This window comes from Perca flavescens, chromosome 15, assembly GCF_004354835.1.
Source record: "Perca flavescens isolate YP-PL-M2 chromosome 15, PFLA_1.0, whole genome shotgun sequence".
Lineage (NCBI taxonomy): Eukaryota > Metazoa > Chordata > Actinopteri > Perciformes > Percidae > Perca > Perca flavescens.
The window spans coordinates 31,615,441-31,634,448 of NC_041345.1; the positions used below are offsets into that span (position 1 = coordinate 31,615,441).

Consider the following 19,008-nt stretch of genomic DNA (forward strand, 5'->3'; position numbering starts at 1 on the left):
TCTTGTTATTGGGGAAATTCCACATTTACAAGAAGAAATGGGCGGACTCCAAACCAAGCTTTGAACACTTCTTTCAAGAACTGCACCAATACGCACAATAAGGGACATTAAAAATAAGAAGGCAATTAAGACTGTAAGTGTGTTTGAAAAATGTCTCATGTACCGGTGATACATTTGACTTAATACGTACTGCACTTTTCTTTTCTACTTTTTTATTTCTTTTCTACATATATTTTTCTTTGTATATGCACCTCTGGTATTTACTATTTGTATATGTACATACTGGCGATGTACCTATATATAACCCTAACCCAGTAGATGGCAGTACAAGAAAATAAGTTGTCTTATGACGCTCTAAATCCCTAAAGAAGAACAACTCGCCTACCCACAATCCCTTGCCTCCTTCCGGTTCCAACCATTCGAGACTTAAGATGGCGGACCGGCGGCGAAGGAGGAGGACGAGGCGCGCGTCCCAGGACAGCGAGGACGATGACGAGTCTGGTTCGGGTTCGGACAGCGGGAGGTCGGCCTCCCCGACCACCAAGCCCCGCGTGAGAGACCCAGAGCCGCCCGAGGAGACTACAGCAGCGATCCGGCCCGAGCCCAAACCCGTTGTGGAGTCCGAGTGTGTGAGTTGCTAACAGTTAGCTAGCCGGGCTAAAGGCTCCGTCTCCCGGCCGGCAGCTATTACACACACCGCTACCGTTGGAAACCGTTGGTGTGACGTTACCGTGGGGAATTTATCAGTAACGTTAAATAATTAAGAGCTTAGCTAGAGTTGTTTGACTTCTGATATAGCTAAACTGTTAGCTAGTTTCAGTTTCCTTCTGTAGCGTAAAGGAAACGTTACGTTAGAGAAGTTTAACCTCTCTAACATAGACGTTTTTAAATATAAGTTATATACAGGGTCCAGAATTGACGTATTTGTCCACTGGCCATATAGCTAACGTTAGTATATGTTTTAAATTTCACCAGCCTCTCAATAACGGTAAATAACAATAGATTTGTTTGGCTGGTGAGTGAAACAAATCTACCAAATCTATATTTGGCTAGTAGATGGTGCTAATTTCTGGACCCTGGGTTATATACTTTAATAATCTGCCATGTTAAATTGTCAGATTTTTAACGTTAACAGTCCATGTAGTTAACTTTTGGCCCCCGTTGTGAAACGAGACGAAAAGGCGCCAGTTGGAACGCATTCACACGGGTAACACATTCAGCCGTGACACCGGCTTGGGCTGCCCCTCCTTATTTTGCCATTCTCGAGTTTTTTTTTTTTTTTTTTTACCAAACATAAGACTCTTTAACTTGTTTATTTGCCAGTTTACAGAGACGGTGTTTACTTCCAGGTGTGGAAAGTTAGAATTTGTTTAGAAAGCTAGCGAGAGTCTGCCACGTCCAGCAGGAACTCTGCCCATACATGACCTGGAGATTATGTTGACTAGGAGAACTCTGCACATACATGACCTGGAGATTATGTTGACTAGGAAATCTCTGCACATACATGACCTGGAGAGTATGTTGACTAGGAGATTCACATGCTTTACTGCTGTAAAAGCACTAATACCACAGAGTGGTCTATCTACAAATATAAAAAATGCAATTTCACATCATTTAGACCTTTTTAATTACTAGTGATGCACCGAAATGAAAATGATTGTTTACACCCATTTTAAAAAAGTTTTTAGATGGATAGATAGGTAGATCAACTGAGAGGGAAATCTGAGCACTGAGGGGTGGGCGGAGAGGAGTATATCTTCGGCTCATATTTTCGGCTGTTTTTCTCTTTGGGCCAAAAACCGGCAGCTGAAATTTTGGTGCATTAATGACCGGGGTCCGAGATCCGGTGCTAATACGGCACCAGTGCCTTAACAACCGTTATCTACCGGACCGGATAGCAACGCGGATTGCGGTGCCTTATTTAGGTGCCACTTAAATGCCTGCGCTTCTCTCTGATGCTCCGAAAACTGACGCTAGTTACGGTAACACCACACTCAATGATGTGATGTGTCACCTTTTTCAGTTTGCAGGTATGGTTTTAAAATGATCTTAATTTGGGGTAGGTAGGGAAAAACCCTGTTCTGACAGATCTGTCGGTTGTGTTAGACTACAACGTGCTTCCAACTCTGCCTGTTGTCTCTTTTATCAAAGACAGTGCCTGTTTTATTCACTCTTTAAAAGTTTGAGGTTCAAGGAGCGAGCATCCGTTTTTAAAATCCGGCCCCAGGTGGAAAAAAAATCAAAGGCAGCGACAGGAATGATCAGTAGAATCAGTTTGCACTCATGGGACCTGCCAAAAAGGCTTCAAGCTAAGTTTGAATTCTCTCATGTGGAGCTTTTCACTGTCCTGCAGGAAGAAAATAGTCATTAGCAGCTCCCAGTGTGACTGTATCCAAGCTAGTGTTGTTGTTGTGCTTAAGATGTAATGGTTTGATGGCAATGCTGATATTGTTTTTGTACCCCTCTCTTTGCAGGAGAGTGAAGACGGTGTAGGAGAAGGTAAGCATCCGGAACACAGCCCTGCATCTTTGAATGAGTGAACTAGAAGACACTAATTACAGTTTTTTTTATTTTTATTGTTTTACATTAGTGTAACAAACTGGGGCTTGTGCCAGGCTTTTAAAACTCGTTTGAGGCCAGAATAATGATCCGTCTGTGTGTGTGTGTGTGTGTGTGTCTGTCTGTGTGCAGCTGTCCTCTCTGACTACGACAGTGCAGACGCGGAGGAAAACGGCTCCCATTCAGAGGTAAGACCCATCAATACGTCGAGTCTCGCGTACATCCTCCACTTCCAGGAAGACGTATAGAAGGACAACAGGAAACACAAACCGTCCAGGCTTCCCGTCTGAGCCTCTTAATGTGCAATAAAAACAACCCATTCATTAATCTAAATCTTTTTTAACATGTAAAATTACAAAGAAGTTATGGGAAAGCGCCTCCAAATAGATTTTAATAAAGTTAGTACACAGTCATAGCCATAAATGCAATGGTACTAATATCTGGCATAATTTCTTTCGGTTTTCGGTCTTGGTTTCCTCTTTTTCGGTTTTGGCCAAGAATTTTCATTTCGGTGCATCCCTAATGACAAAACATCATAGAATAGGCGTCAGTCCTATTTCTAGCATGCATGCGTTTTCGGCACCTGAGACATGCGTGTCACGCAGGCAGTGTGTAAGCTCTAACCTGTTAACGTGGGAGCCGAAATAACATCGGGACACGCCACGCAGCCAGTGTGTAGCCGGCCTAAGCTACACAGCCAACACGGCAAGCAAACATTTTGACAATAAATGCCATCAACACAACAGCGTGTGGAGATAAACGGGACGGGCCCAGTAACCTCGGAATAGTTCTACTTGTTGTTAAACTGCAATGTGAGTCATATTAACTTCATGCTTTATCCACACAAAGCACATTGCTATCGCCACGAGAGACCACTTTATTCTGCTCGTTTTCTGTGAACGATGTGTCTAGGGGCTAACATTAATGGCGCTTTTCCATTACATGGTACCGCCTCGACTCTACTCTACTTGCCTTTTTTGGTGAAGGTGACGTGAAACCCTGCAGGCTGCTGATTGGTCAGAAAGAAGCGTCACTGATCACTGCATTGCTAGCGAGAGACGGCATTTTTAAATAGTTTAGCCAGCGGGGTATTTTTGCTGCCGGAGGCTCCACGCAGAGCTTTCTCCGTAGCATACAAGTGGCCTGACGGTTATACTGGTGCGCTGGTGTGTCCATGTGTGATGTGTGTGTGTCGAGTCGCCGTATGTGTGTGTGTGTGGGGAGCTAGTGAGCGAGGGAGAAGTGAGAGAGCGACGGCGATTATCTCCGCAGCGAGTAGCGACTCTAGAGTCATATATATATGTGACCACGGTGGGAAATCTGGAGCAGTAAACGTTAACTATCTCTTTGATATCATGTTGTTTACGGAGACGGAGAACCAGGAAATGCGTTGGGGATATGTCAATGGGAAAGCAAGCTACTAAGCCACGCCCACGGCAGTCGCTATGACGACCAGCCACGCTGAGGCGATACTAAAATCTGCAATGGAAAACGGACGCACGTCGAGGCGAGTCGAGCAGGTACCATGTAATGGTAACGTTAGCCAGCTAAAACCAGCTGGCTGGCGTGCTGGTTACGCCGTGCTTTTTATTGATTACACAGACTGTGCTGAACAGCGGGCTGGGTCTTCATACATCTGCCCTATTTCTGATACCGTGGCGGCAGAAATTTTGCCAATGGCGGGCCGCCACTCCAAAATCAACATAGAGGAAACCCTCTACATTACTCTTCCGCCTGCTCCTTCTCAAACGCATTCTTTTGTTTTTGGTGAAACTCAGATTGATTTGTCAATGTTTGTGTTTTCATCTTTTGTGTTCTATACGGTTTAGTTTTTTCTGTTCTTTTTACAACCTACTGTCGATTGTCCGAGATGAATAGAAAAATCCAGTCCGTTAAACTCCCGTGTGTCTCCAGGGAGCGGAGGAGGAAGAGGAGGCAGAGCAGTACAGCGACGAAGAAGCTCCGGCAGCCGCAGCCAGCGAGCCCAAACCCTCTGCCGCCGCTGCAGCCGACGAACCGACAAAGGTAGAGGGGGACGAAGAAGAAGAGGGGGAGGTGGTGGAGGAAGAGGGGGAGGATGAAGAGAAGGAGGCGGAGTTGGAGGAAGGAGGACAGGGTAAAGAGGACAGCAAGGCCGAGGAGAAAGGAAACCTCGCCGGGGAGAGACAGAGCGGCGACGGACAGGTGAGACTCGTTGAAACAACTAGCATCAAAGCTATATGGATCATTTTCTGGATGAAGTGTTTGGTCTCTGAAATGTCAGAAAATGTGGATCAGTGTTTCCCCAAAAAGCCCAAGACTACATCCTCAAATGTCTTGTTTAGTCCCCAACTCAAAGATCTTCAGTTTCCTCTCCCAGAGGAGAGAGGAAACTAGAACATATTCACATTTAACATTCTGACATCACACAAGTTGACCTGTTTTTACATAAAAAGTGGCGCCGTGACGAATGCCAGGGGGGAGATTACTCGCGACTGCCGGCAGATCCGATCCACTGCCGCCAGCTCGGTCTTTTGGTTTTTCTTTACCTTTCCCTCCTTCTCTGCTCACGGAGAAAAATACTTAGCCTACGCTGTAAACATTACCTTACACTATTCATCTCATACAGTATACAGAATAACGATAGCACTGATACTTTGCTAACATTAGCTTGCACATGTTTGGGAACCTGGTAGCTGATGTTAGCAAGGAAATGGTACCAAAATAACGTCAAACTATTACTATTACACTGGAAGGAACACTCACAGACAAAGTCGTACTTCTTGGAATAATACAGCCACCATAGGAGTTAGAATGTGCTCGGAATGAGGGGGGGGGGGGGTAATATTCAGTTGTTTGTCATATACAATTTCACCGCTAGATGGAAGAAATTCTTATACAATGTAGCTTTAAGAAAGTATGTAAGAAGAGAAGAAAGGGGGTACGAAGGGAAGGAAGGAAGGAAGGATGAAAGGAAGGAGGATTCAGTTTCCTGTCCCAGAGGAGAGAAGAAACTAGAAAATATCATGTTCAAGTTTACCTGTTTTATCATAAAAAAAATGACTAACTGATTATCAAAATGGTTGGCGATTCATTGAATAGTTGACAATTAATCCATGCAGCTGTAGGAACAGCCACAGCTGTGACTTTATATAATATATATATATACTACAATACACAGTACAAAAACAATACTGAAGTTGTTTTACTTCAGTACACGTAGCTGATACTTCCATACTTCCAACTTAGGGCTTGGCGATATGGAGAAAATCAAATATCACAACATTTTTGACCAAATACCTCTATCGATTAGAGATGTTCCGAAACCAGTAGCGGCATCGGCTCCGATACTGCCTAAAACACTGGTATCTGAATCGGGAAGTACTGGAGTTTATGCACCGATCCGATACCACGTAATAAAGCCCTAAAGAAAATCTACGTTAAAGTAGTTTGTTCTTTTTCCGTTATAACTGACCGTCAAACTGGAGAATAAAAGAAAGTTCTGTGGCGTTTATTGTTTGTGTTTGTTCATGTTTCACAAAAAGTTTAACCTGAGCCAGACCGACAACAGAGAAAGAAATCATATCACATCCATACAGGGATAGTAGTATACAGCTGTTAAAACATAATGAAATATATGACACACTGGTATCGGATCGGTACTCGGTATCGGCCGATGCGCAAGTTCAGGTATCTGTATCGAGAAGCAAAAATGGAATCGGACCATCTCTAATATCAATGCCGCAAAGATATTGTAGTGTTGACTATTGGTGCTTTCACAAAATATTTACACAATGAGATTTTTGATAAATAATCACCAGTAATGTGGATATAATGACTAAGTGGGTAAAGGTAACAGTAAAACTGGTAAGGTCAGAAATGACATCACTTTACTGTAATGCAGCCTTTAAAACCAGGAAAAGAAAACACTTATGTCATATTACAATATGCAAAATCTAAGACGATATCTAGTTTCATATCACGATATCAATATTGATATATTGCCCAGCTCTACTTTAACTTAATCCTTGTGTTGTCTTCCCGTTTTTTTTTTTTTAGCTTTTTCCAACGTTTTAAATTGTTAAATTTTTCTTATACACATTTTCAGCGCTTATTTCTACGTCCCATATTTTCTGATATAAAACCTGTTTGACCCAAAGTCAACACAAGGGCTACGTAAAGTTTTGAGTGGTAGATTTGACTTGTAATGTATTCTCAGCGTGTGTTACAAGTACTTTTTACTGCAGTAAAGGATATGACTACTTCTTCCTGCTCTGCCTCTGGCCTTTAATAATACACATAAGTAGATATTATGAAACCTAATAACTCGGACCATCTCGTAGGGTTGAGTGTCTGCTGATAAACTGGTCTTTTGTTAAAGTGAATCAATGCTGCAGCCATTTGTACCAAACACTCCTCTGCACATCTGTAGTCCTAGTTCCGGTGTAAAAACTAAAACTGTTGTACGCGTGCAGGAGTCTACAGACGACCCCGAGACCAAGGCGGGGGGCAAACCGGGTCAGAAGCTCGACGACGACGAGGACAGGAAGAACCCGGCCTACATCCCGAGGAAGGGTCTGTTCTTCGAGCACGATGTCCGAGGACACGCTCAGGAGGAGGAGAGGTGTGGTTTCATCTCCTATTATTATTATTATTATTATTATTATTATTATTATTATTATTATTATTATTATGCATTCTTTGAATGAAGTTTTGTCAAGAGGCAGTGGGGTATATCTGCAGTGTAAATGGATGTAAGTGAAGCAGTAAAAGTAATTCCAGGTGGTTTTGAAACTACTTTATGCAGTTTAACCCTCAGGTCTGAGGGCATTTTTACACATCTTCTTATATTCACCTTTTTAGGGTATTTCTATATAACCGATCTTTCATATCAAAATGTTCAGAACAAACTCAGCTGATTTTGAGGCCCACATTAGTTCCAGAGCAACGTGTGTTAAGAGGTAATTTGACCATAAAGCTGAAAAGTTCACTTCTCAAATCTCTTGTGAAAACAAACCTGCAATCAGTTGCTTTTGGTGCTTGGAATCTTAGATTCACAAAAAGTAGCGTAACCGCCCCCGTCTGTGTGCTCTCAGACCAAAAGGTCGAAACAGGAAGTTATGGAAGGACGAGGGTCGCTGGGAGCACGACCGATTTAGGGAGGAGGAGCAGGCGCCGAAGAGCCGCGAGGAGCTCATCGCCATCTACGGTTACGACATCCGAAACGGCGGCGGCTCCGGAGACAGACACTACCGGCAGCAGCGCCGGCCAAGGTGAGCGCCGCCTAGACAGAGAGTGTGTGTGTGTGTGTGTGTGTGTGTGGTATTCTTCAGTTTATTTGAAGTGTATACACGTTTGCCAGTCAAATGAGGAGTAGCGTTACACAGGTCAGGTAATTTTTCAATTTTATTCATAGCAGGGCTTGACATTAACTTTTTGAGGCACTTGTCCTTCGGACAAGTACATTTACGTTTCACTTGTCCGGGTAAAGAGTCATCATTTTATAAAAAAAAATTGTTTTGCTAATGCAGAATTCGAACAAACCGTTGAAAGCATCTAAACACTATCAGCATTAATAAAATTCAGTTGAAACAGTAGAAACAAACGTGTCCCAACAATAGATTTCCCATTCAACAAGAAAAAAGGATCTCCAGACTCCATAGTACAAAGTAATATGTTGCACGCCGGTGTGCAGAAGTTAATATATTGAGATTCTAATTCAGTATTTTAAAGTTTGTCATTACTTTCAGATTCCCAGTCAATATTCTAAGTTACTAAGTCAATATATTGAGATATTAAGTCGATACTTTGAGATGTTGAGTCAATTTATTAAGATTGTAAGTCAATATTTTAAATGTTCTCATTAGTCTGCGTTGCAATTCGGTCCGGTAGATAACGGTCATTAAGGCACCGGTGCCGTATTAGCACCGGGTCTCTCGTTTTCTGTCAACGATGTGGCGAGGAACGTTAAGGCGGAGTTAGCAAGCTAACGTTAGCTAACTAACACCGACCGGTTCACCGTGCTTTCATGCTGCATCGCTTCCAGAGAATGAGCTGAACAGCGGGCTGGGTCTAACGTTAGCGGTCCGCTGACCGACTACCGCTGGGTCGGCTGCCCGGGATTGCGGGGGGAAAAATGTATCGTTTCAAATCGGTAACATAGACGTAATGAGTGGCACATAACGTGAACTAACATGGCATTTTATTTTGTTTGAGTTTTAACTTGTCCAGTGGGACAAGTAAATTTCTCTTCCACTTGCCCTACAAAAAACTTGTCCCGGACAAGCGGACATTAATGTCGAGCCCTGTATAGTATCAAATCATAACACGAGTTATCTCGAGACACTTTACAGATAGAGTAGGTCTAGACCACATTCTATAATTTACAAAGCCCCAACAATTCCAGTAATTCCCTCAAGAGCAAGCAGTGCGACAGTGGCGAGGAAAAACTCCCTCTTGGGAAGAAACCTCGGACAGACCCAGGCTCTTGGTAGGCGGTGTCTGACGGGCCGGTTGGGGGTGTGATGAACCGTGGCGATAATAGTCACATTAATAATGGAACAGTGACTTCAAATGGTAGTTGTAGTAGTTCATGTCATATCAGTGCGCTGCAGGGCGTTACAGGATGTAGCGTGGCCCAGCAGAGCATGGATGGACCTAGCAGGAAGCAGCAGGGTTCAGCAGGAAGCAGCAGGGTTCAGCAGGAAGCAGCAGGGTTCAGCAGGGAAGGGTTCAGCAGGGTTCAGCAGGGTTCAGCAGGAAGCTGCAGGGTTCAGCAGGAAGCTGCAGGGTTCAGCAGGAAGCTGCAGGGTTCAGCAGGAAGCTGCAGGGTTCAGCAGGAAGCAGCATGACATTGCAGGGCACCGCTGAGCTCAGCAGGGAGTGCAGCAGGACCACGGCGACAGCTGGAACCAGGATCTTGGTGCCAACGTTCTCCAAGGATATACGCTGGGTGAAAAACCATAAGGACTCCGGGGGGGGAGTAAACTCCCCAGAAGCTAGGATTAGTAACAAGCATTTCTGGGACGGGATGCACACAAATGGTAATAGAAAGGGAGAGGAGAGAGCAGCTCAGTTTGTCAAAGGAAGGAAGGAAGTCCCCCGGCAGTCTAAAACTATAACAGTGTAACTAAGAGAGACAGGACATAAGGAGAGGTGGCCTGTTCGGGCTTGGAACTCTCCCCTGCCGGATCGGGCTATGCTGGCCTGCCTCCCTCTTCTTTTGTTATATTATTAATCTGACGACGATGATGATATAATGAGGCTACAATTTGTGGAAATATGGAGATGCGACAGACGGATCTTTTTGTTACTTCTAATAAACACAACGTTTAATCAGTTCAAACTTTTATTAAGTACACAGCTAGCTAGGACACACATGGTTGCCATCTTCAATGCACTAAGTGCCCTCCTTACTACGCATGCGCTAACCTGCACACACCGGGAAAAACCTTCTGCACTAGTGAACAGTGTGGAGGGGAAATAACATGTTAACACTTTTGACATGTCATTGAAAACCTTCCAATGTCTTTATGTTCATGACGACCCTGACTACGACCACGTCACATTTCATTTTTTTTTTTTTTTTTTTTTTTTTACTGTGTTTTGAGAAAATTAAAGGGAAAGACCGCTTTTATGTCAGGTCTGAGAAAGTTCCTTTCTCTTGTGTTTGTAGACTGTTTGATCTGAACGTGTGTGTGTGTCCCTGTGTCCCTGCAGACAGAGTACGTCTCCCAGCAGAGACAAGCGGTGGGGAGGCGCTGAGCGGCCGGTCCGGTCCTGGCAGCAGAGCGGCGCTCCGAACCGAGGAGGCGCGCTGCCCCCATCCAACCCGCCGTCGTCCGCGCCCCCCTCGTCTCTGCCCCTCTCCTCCTCTCAGCGCAGCGGCAATCCGTCCCGGCCGCCCCCCTCCCGCAGCCGACCCTCCCACCACAATCAAATGCACCCCGCGCCTCAGTCCCAGTACAGGAACAGCGACTCGAACGTGCCCCAGGTGCACCCCAGGGAGCGACAGGGCCCCAAAGCTCAGTCCGACCCGGCGGGAGACAGGGGCGTGGGCAGCAGGGGCGGTGGGGGCAGGGGCCCCTCCGTGGTCATTGAGGATATTACATTCAGCCACGGCGGCGTTCGGGAACAGGACCCAGGTGTCGCCACGACGGCGGCGTCCCAGTCTGCGTCGCCGAGACGGCAGCAGCAGGACCAACGCGGCAGCGCCGACAGATCTGCGTCCGGATTGGCGCATCCCGCCTCCTCGCAGGCGCCGTCGGCCAACCGGGACGCCTCTCCGCCCGCCGAGCGGCCGGCAATGGAACGTAAGTCTTACTCGCTGGCTCGCAGGACTCGCTCTCGGCCCGCCGACCTGGGCAGCAAGCAGCCGTCCGTGGAGGAGTCGGCCATAGTCGCCGCCGGGGGGAACGCCGTTGCCGCCTCCCCCTCCCCCTCCCCCGGCAGCGTGGGAGGGAAGAGCTGGGCGGGCGAAGGGCCGAGCCAGACGGGGGTCACGGGAGGGCTGGCGGAGATGGACCAGAACTTGGCTCGACTCAGTCTGGCGGGACAGAGCTGGAGCCAGAGCCCGACGTCCTACATCCGCACGGAGATGAAAGGTGAGTTCAACTCCCTCCTCCTGAGATGTTTATCTGATCATCGCTGTCGCCGGATCTTAACGTCAACAACACGCTGGAAGAAGTATTCAGACCCTTTACTGCAGTAAAAGTACTAATACCACACTGTTAAGATACTTGGTTACAAGTTAAGTTGCACTGAAAATGTAACTTCAGGAAAGTTTGTAAGTATCATCAGGAAAATGTAGTTAAAGGGCGCCCGGATAGCTCACCTGGTACAGCGGGCGCCCATATATATAGATATAGATATATATATATATATATAGTTTACTCCTCGACACGGTGGCTGCGGGTTCGACTCCAACCTGCGGCCCTTTACTGCATGTCATTCTCCCCTCTCTCGCCTTTCATGTCTCCAGCTGTCCTGTCAATAATGGCCTAAAAATGCCCCAAAAAATAATCTTAAAAAAAAATGTAAAGTATTGAAAGTAAAGAAAAAATTTTAAGAAATGGGACATTTCTTTAAAACAAATCACTTTCACTTAATTAAAAAAAAAATCTAGTCGATTTGTAACAGCCCCTATATGGGGGAGAAAAAAAAATGTGAAAATTTTGTAAACAAATGTGAAATTGCTAAAAAAAAAAAAAAAACAGACAAAAGTATCAAGAGCCAACTCAGTTCTTGATTGGCCAACAGCACATTCAAGTCAAGTGATTATGAGCGTGTCTGTCTGTCGACGTGGCGTTCTACGTTCCCCGGGCCATCAGCCGACCTTTACCGTCGAACCTTTTCTTTCTCTTTTCCCCCCTCAGGCCTGCCCAACGCCATGCACATCCCCGGCGGCCCGCCACCGTTCTCCGCCATGGAGGAGATGGGCGTCGGCTCCAATCGAGCCAAGCGCTACTCGTCCCAACGGCAGAGGGCCGTGCCTGAGCCGGCGCCGCCGCCCATGCACCTGGGCGTGATGGAGGGACACTACTACGAACCCAGTAAGACGAGATTACACACACACATATACACACACACATCAGACAGAAGCAGTGTTTCCGGTGCCGGTCAGGTGACCTGTGAGGTTTCATTTTACCGATCAAATGGGAGAAGTTCTGGTCAAAGATCCATCGTGGCTAAAACAAATCGGCGTTTTTGTTTTTGCCCTCATTGTTCTCTGTAAAGTTAGCAGGAAGTGATGTAATGTCGCCTTTTTGTGGAGTGAAAAAACCACCTTTTTTAAACGCTACATTGCCTGTGCGGAAATAACTGGAGTAACAGGCTTTAAATGTGATGCCATTTTCTTTGTGCGGTGGATCAAATTCACGCAGAACTGAAAAGGGATGCATGTGGATTTCGGAAAAAGTAACTGATAGAAACGTAAAGTAACTTTTTCAAGTGTTAAATTGCTACCCTTTAAGAAGTCAACCTGGGGCCAAACACTGCAGCTCTAGTAACATGTGGCCCTTAAAATAAACTTCTGTTTGTTTCCTCAGGGTCAAATCTGACCCATTTTCAAAACGTTTCTATATCAGAAATTTGGGTTTTCTTTCAACCAAATTGTCAAAAAAACATAACGTGGATGGTTCCATACAACCGTTTGCAACCTTTGCAAGTAAAATAAATGCATCAGTTCACTAATTTCAACAGAATTTTTAAATGGGTTGGTAATTGAATTGCATTTTTCTTTTTTTTCTTTTTTAAGTGCCGGAAAATCGACAAAAACATTGAGAATAACATCGGAAATTTGTGACAAAAAGTCTAAAGTGACAACATCAGGGGAAAAGTGGCAAAAACGTCATCAAAAATAAGTTTAATTTGAAATTTTGACCCAGAAAAAAAAAGTTGCATGGTTGATGGGAAATTTGACCCATTTTTATATCAGAATTATGGCTTTCTTTGATCCAAAATTGTCCCAAAATAACATGAACGCGTGCATGTACGTTGTATGGAAGCCGTGGAACATTCTTGGCAGGTAAAATGATTACTTCCATTGAATGGTGGGTGGGTTTTTTTCAAATTTCATAGCATTTGAAATAAACTGATCCACTCAATCCGCTCGTTCAAATAATCCACCATTTAAGTTTAAAGAAAAAATAAAACCAGATACTCCAACTGTTCAGTCAGGGTCCTTCTTCCTCCTGCTCGCCAGCAGAGGGCAGAACAGTTCCAGCATTACTGTGTTACATAAAAGGTCTTTGATTTGTCAACATTTGGTGCTATATAGAATAGATATTTTCATGTGCACACTGTTCTGGTCCAGAGTTTTACTCTTCCAAACTGGCCCTTCCAAACTGGCCCAAAACAATCTTAGCAAAGAGTGTTTTTGTTTCCTACACTTAGGAAATGACTCTGGTCTCGGCTGATATTTATGTCCGAAAAAGCTTAAAAAACATGGGGAGAAAAACCCCACAAAAACATCAAAAGGCACAGAAAAATAATTGACAAACATTTAATGGTCGAAATTTTAACTTTAAAAAGAAAAAAACGTTTCAACGTTTTGGTCATCTTTTTCAAAACTTTTGTTGCTTGTCCCTGGAACAAAAATTTTGAAAAAGACGACCAAAACACAAAGTTCGACGGGAAGACAACACAAGGGTTATGTCTGCAAAAATCAGACCTATTTTAAAAGCTAATAATATTATAGGGCTGGGTGTCGTTAAAATAATGTTTTGATACTGCTACAGATACCAACACCGTGACTTTGATACCGGTTCCTAAAGGGTACTTTTCTTACTTACTTTTTTACTTTTCAGCGTCTATAACGTGAGCCCCCGTCTCTTAGTGCGTTCCATTTGTCCTGTGAAGTCAGATTTTCCCGAGGTCAGCCAGATGCACCCACCGAGCACCCCGAGCTAAAAATCTACCACGGCTGCTCCGTGCATCAGCGGTAGTGAAAGACGGAGAGGGGCAAAAGGAAGAGGGGAAGAGGAAAAGGAGAGAGAGGAGGAAGGAAGAGGAGGGAGAAGAGGAAGAAAGAGGGGAAGACTGGAGACGGATAGAAGGAAGGAAGAGGAAGACCGAGAGGGAGAGGAGGAAGTGCAAGAGGAAGGAAGAGGGGAAGAGGAAAAGGAGGAAGAGGGAGAGCAGGAAGAAGAGGGAGAGGGGAAGAAAAATAATGCACAGTATATATTGTGGATACAATGGATGTAATGTGTGTCTATCTCAGTGTCGAGGACACCTTACATGTACAAGTAACGACATTTCATCAGCTGGGTTAACTTCAGGAAAAGACTCTGGTCTCTGCAGGGGATCAGACGGGAGCGCGTCATATTTTAACAGCTGATAATATATCCTGAGGATCAAAACGGATATATGGATAAACTAAGTGGAAGTTAGAAGTCACTCCAAATGAAGTACAGTAGTAGTAATACTGCAGCCCGCCACTTTGTTTAACCTCCGCGTGTCTCTGTCTCAGTGTCGTACCAGGGACCAATCTATGCCCACGGGGATGGCCCCGCCCCCATCCCGCCGCAAGGCATGCTGGTCCAGCCAGAGATGCACATCCCCCACCCCGGTGAGTGCACTTTGTTTTCCTCTCTTGTTTTCTAAAGATGTAAGTTGTCCCTGAAGGGACATTTGTTTTGGACTGTCTGTTCCGCAGCTTCACAAAGACAGCACAAAATACAGAAAAATAAGCACCGGCCACATACTCAACACATACTCTCATGCGACACAAAACATGCTCTCATAAACATTAGACAGGGACAGGTATAAGGAATACAGACTATATAGGTAAATAGTAAGCACATGAACTCCTTTCGGTGGCAGTTTTTAATTGATGACATAGTGCACAACCCTGTGTGCGTAGTGCACAATGTCTTTTTTTTTTTTTTTTTTTTCTCACTGACCTCTTCTCTTCCGCCTCCTTTAGGTCTCCATCCCCACCAATCGGGCGGCCCCATCGCTAACCCCCCGCTCTACGGCGGCCCGCCTGTTTCGCTGTCGCCGGGGCAACCGCAGCAGCTGCTGCCACCGCCGTTCTACCCTCCGCCGGGCGTCATGACCTTCCCTTACCCCACCATGTACCCGACTCCACAGGTTAGACGCTCTGATCCGATCACGTAAACCCCATAATAATCCCCCAGGACGGACGGACGGACACACACACACACACACACACACACACACACACACACACACACACACACACACACACACGGAAAGGATCTGAAGAAACTGAAGCGTGTTTGCTCATTAGAAGTCCATTTAACTATTGAAACTCCTGTGGATAATAAAGTTTTTTTAAATGGTGATTTGAATGTACCTGTGTGTCTCAGGGTCAGGCCCAGGTGACCTACGGAGGCGTGACGTACTACGACACAATGCAGCAGCAGGCTCAGCCCAAGCCTTCGCCCCCCCGCCGCACCTCCCAGCCCGTCACCATCAAGCCCCCCCCTCCGGAGTTGCACTTCGCCACAGAGTGACCCCCGCCCCCTCACCCCTCCCCCCCGCCGCCCCTCAGCCTCAGTCTGATCCCAAAACTACAGGTGAGCACGCCTCTCTCTCTCTCTGTGTGTGTCTGTGTGTGTGTGTGTGTGTGTGTGTGTGTGTGTGTGTGTGTGTGTGTGTGTGTGTGTGTGTGTGTGTGTGTGTGTGTGTGTGTGTGTGTGTGTGTTGCACAATATCTGGGTTCCCGCAGGGTCTTTAAAAAGTCTAAATAGTCTTTTTTTAGGCCTTAAAAAGTGTTCACTCAATTTGAATGTGTTTATTAACTTTGAGTACTTTTGTGTCTGTGCATTTAGTTGTACCTTTATCGTGATATAGGTCTTGCATTTCATTCATAAAGGTCTCAACTTGTTGAAACCTACAAAACCGTTTAGCGTTAGTAGCACAATACTGGAAGCAGCAGAACAGCAAACAAGCGATAATTACAGAAACCAATAACCTATACATAGAACTATTTAACATTAATAGTGTCTTCTACTCTTCTACATCTCAGAGTAACTTTTGTACTTTTATCCGACATCTTTAGTTAATTTTCAGATGAAAGTTTTTCCTCCGGGGGTCCCGGCAGCTTTACGCTTTGTTAAACTGCCAAACATAAAAAAAAAAATGTCCGACTTATAGCTGGAAAAAAGAGATCGTACATGGAAAGAGTTAAAACGCAGCAGAAAAAAGACAAAATGAAGTCTGCAAAATCCGAAGCCAGCCCCTCACAGATGGGTCAATCAGATCCACCAGAACCAAAAAGAAGGGGAACTGAAACTAATTACCAGACTCTCAAAAGCTGGATTTTGGCACATTAGCAGACTTTGAGACTCATAAATTCTTCCAGAAACGGAGAGAAAGAAAGGGGGAGAGACAGATAGAAAGAGAGGGGGGAGAGACAGAGAAAGGGAAGAGAGAGAGAAAGGGGGGAGAGAGCTTTTTTTTTTTTTTTTTTTTTTTTTCTCAACTTTGAAACAAGTTGCTATAAGAAATGTAATGATTGTTTTGCTAAATTCTAGGATGGCTAAAGGAATTTTTTTTTTGCTGACTTTTGTAGGGCTTTATGTTGACAGAAATGCGAGTAAAGATTTTTATTATTATTCAAAAAAAGACAAAAGCATCGCTATAAACCCGACAAATTTTTAAAACGCGACAGTCTAAAAAACTCTCAAAGTCAGAAAAAGCAACAAAAATGACGGGTAAAAAACTACCAAAAATGTAAACAAAATAAATGCAATAAATGTATGCAATAAAACAGTTAAAGATGTTTTTGACTTTTTCTAAATAAAAGCATGTCGATTTAAAAAGTTGAGTTTTGACGCTTTAGAGAGTTAAAGTGTCTGAGGATTTTTATATTTGTGTTTGAAGGAGCGGGATGGAAGGGTCAGTGAGGAGCTGCGGCCGGTTGTCCACGGCAACCATCCAGAGAGGGAGGGACGGGTGGACTGCAGGTGACCCTCAGCATCTCTGGTGGACTTTTTCTTCTCTCCCCCCCTGCCCCCGCCCTCTTTTTTTTTTGTTTCTCCTCTTTGTCTCCTCGCCTGTAGCAGCGGGGCGGCATACGTGTCAAACGTCGGACTGTTCTGTTACTCTGCGGCCGCAGGTTTGATCCCACCAACGTGTCTTTGAGGAAAGCCGAAAAACTGGAAAATGACGAGTTCAGACCTTTTAGAAGCATTTAAACGTCACGTCGGGACGGACGCTGTCAAACTCCAAACGTTTGGGATCAGAGTTGAAAGCAGTAACGGTATTTTTTTATTTTATTATTTTTTAATTTTTAAGTTTTTGTCCTTTGTTCACGGCGAACGGGAGTGGGACTGAGCCCCAGAGAACAGCCGTTAACAGTTTTATTTGTTCAGTTGACTTCACTCTGTACTTTAGCCTTTTTGTCTTTTTATTCTGATAGGAAACAGGACGTTCCTTTGTGTCATTATCCATGTAGTTGATGCAGAAAGTTGATCCAGATTTGACAACATTTGATGGATGTTTGAGAGAATTGTGTGTGTGTGTGTGTGTTTTGAATGAGTCGCTGTGTTACGTCACTGAGCCGGTGCTTCCTGAACACCTCCAGATGTTACAGCTGGGGGGACTCTGTTAATTTTGGATGTTTTTCCCTCCAGGCAGGCAGAGAGCGAGAGAGAGACAGACAGACGTTCTTACGTTGCTATAACTGACTTATAAATGGAAACCTAGATTTAAAGAATCTGTACTGTTCGTCTGATTTATGCTCGGTTAATCTGCGCTCTCGACATGCTGCTACTTTGATTAAATGTCAGAAAACTAACAAAAATGTTCCCGCCAGTTCATTTTCAGTTGATCTCGAGACTTTATTTTCTTTTCTTTTTAAAAACGCAGTTTTCAATTTTGACCCGGAATGACAATTGGTGTATTTTAAAACTCAGTGAATCTGCTCGTCTTTGTTGGTTGTCTGACAGCGGCTCTTTTTCCATTTAGCTGAAAGGTGAAACTATAAGTTGCCCAAAAGTCCGTTCTGACAGAAGCTGCATGTTTGGAGGCGTTGTCTGTTGCTGTACATAGAAAATCTAAATGTTTATATAGAAGCTTGAAGAGATGAAATAGAGCGGTAAACATATTCTAATAAAAACTACTAGTGCTGCAGATAGAGAGCGCATCGGCAGGGACCTCGAATGTTAAACGGTGGATTTAATTTAGAGAGATGACGGAAAAGGAGCCGCGGGGCTTTAGCTCTGATTTCGTTTCCTTTTTTTCTTCTGTTTTCTTTTCTATTAACTGTTTTAATTTTAATAGTTTTTTTTTTTCTATTGTTTAGTAAATGCCAGAAGTGAAGTGAGGATGATTTATTTTGTTTTAACGAGGCTAAACACTGAGAGAAAACCACTTCCTTGTTCGTCTGTCCTGCAACAAAACTTTTTTTTTTTTTTCAGAGACGGGGAGGGAAAAAAGTTATTGAAAGTGTTTTTCTCTTCATTTGTTTTTCCATTAAAGTTAAAAGAATGAAGTGTTTTGTGGTTTGATGTCAAATTAAAAGCCGATCAAGTTGTTTGTTCCTGACTGAACGACGTGATCTCTGTCATTTCACATCCTTCTGATGACTTACGAAGAGAATCCGATAACTAATGGTGAAATACGGATCCTTTGTACCAGAAAGGAAGACAAAAACCGTATTGGATCGTCTGCCTTGTTGGGATTTTATTTTTCCACACTACAAACACACACACTCAATCCACACACACTTACAAAAATCAGGCTGGACACAAAAATCACTTCCGTGTAGTCAAATGGTTAATTTCTGGCATTTTCAACTGTAACTGTAGTCACGGCTCTTCGGAAGAACATTTCCAGTATAATTTCCTATTCTGCTGCCGGATGCCCCTCTTCTTCCTCTCTCCATGTGTTGTCGTTCTCAAACTCCGTTCTCTTCAGGAAACGACAACAACCTCCGAGCTAGCGAGCTACACGCTGAAAATGTCCAGCTGTGAAGAAGATGTGGACGGTGCAGCAAGACAG

At 44.4% G+C, this 19,008-nt stretch overlaps 1 protein-coding gene across 2 annotated transcripts; it reads left to right on the forward strand.

Moving 5' to 3' along the window:
- The first annotated feature begins 382 nt into the window (after positions 1 to 382).
- On the forward strand, positions 383 to 15,531 carry casc3 (casc3 exon junction complex subunit). Of its 2 annotated transcripts, XM_028598979.1 has the most exons (11): positions 383 to 629; positions 2,475 to 2,499; positions 2,692 to 2,747; positions 4,474 to 4,743; positions 7,014 to 7,162; positions 7,635 to 7,811; positions 10,258 to 11,141; positions 11,913 to 12,089; positions 14,507 to 14,605; positions 14,963 to 15,129; positions 15,369 to 15,531. In XM_028598979.1, the coding sequence occupies exons 1-11, from the start codon at positions 432 to 434 to the stop codon at positions 15,513 to 15,515; spliced, it is 2,349 nt and encodes a 782-aa protein (XP_028454780.1). In that variant the 5' UTR covers positions 383 to 431; the 3' UTR covers positions 15,516 to 15,531. The 2 variants fall into 2 exon arrangements, with proteins under 2 accessions (XP_028454780.1, XP_028454781.1); XM_028598980.1 differs by lacking the exons at positions 14,507 to 14,605; positions 14,963 to 15,129; positions 15,369 to 15,531 and adding an exon at positions 13,845 to 14,038.
- Positions 15,532 to 19,008: the final 3,477 nt, after the last annotated feature.

Coding starts and splice junctions, on each gene's coding strand:
- casc3 (XM_028598979.1), top strand. CDS start 432: ATGGCGGACCGGCGGCGAAGGAGGAGGACGAGGCGCGCGTCCCAGGAC. Junction 2,500..2,691: donor TGAAGACGGTGTAGGAGAAG/GTAAGCATCCGG, acceptor GTCTGTGTGCAG/CTGTCCTCTCTGACTACGAC. Junction 15,130..15,368: donor CCATGTACCCGACTCCACAG/GTTAGACGCTCT, acceptor TGTGTGTCTCAG/GGTCAGGCCCAGGTGACCTA.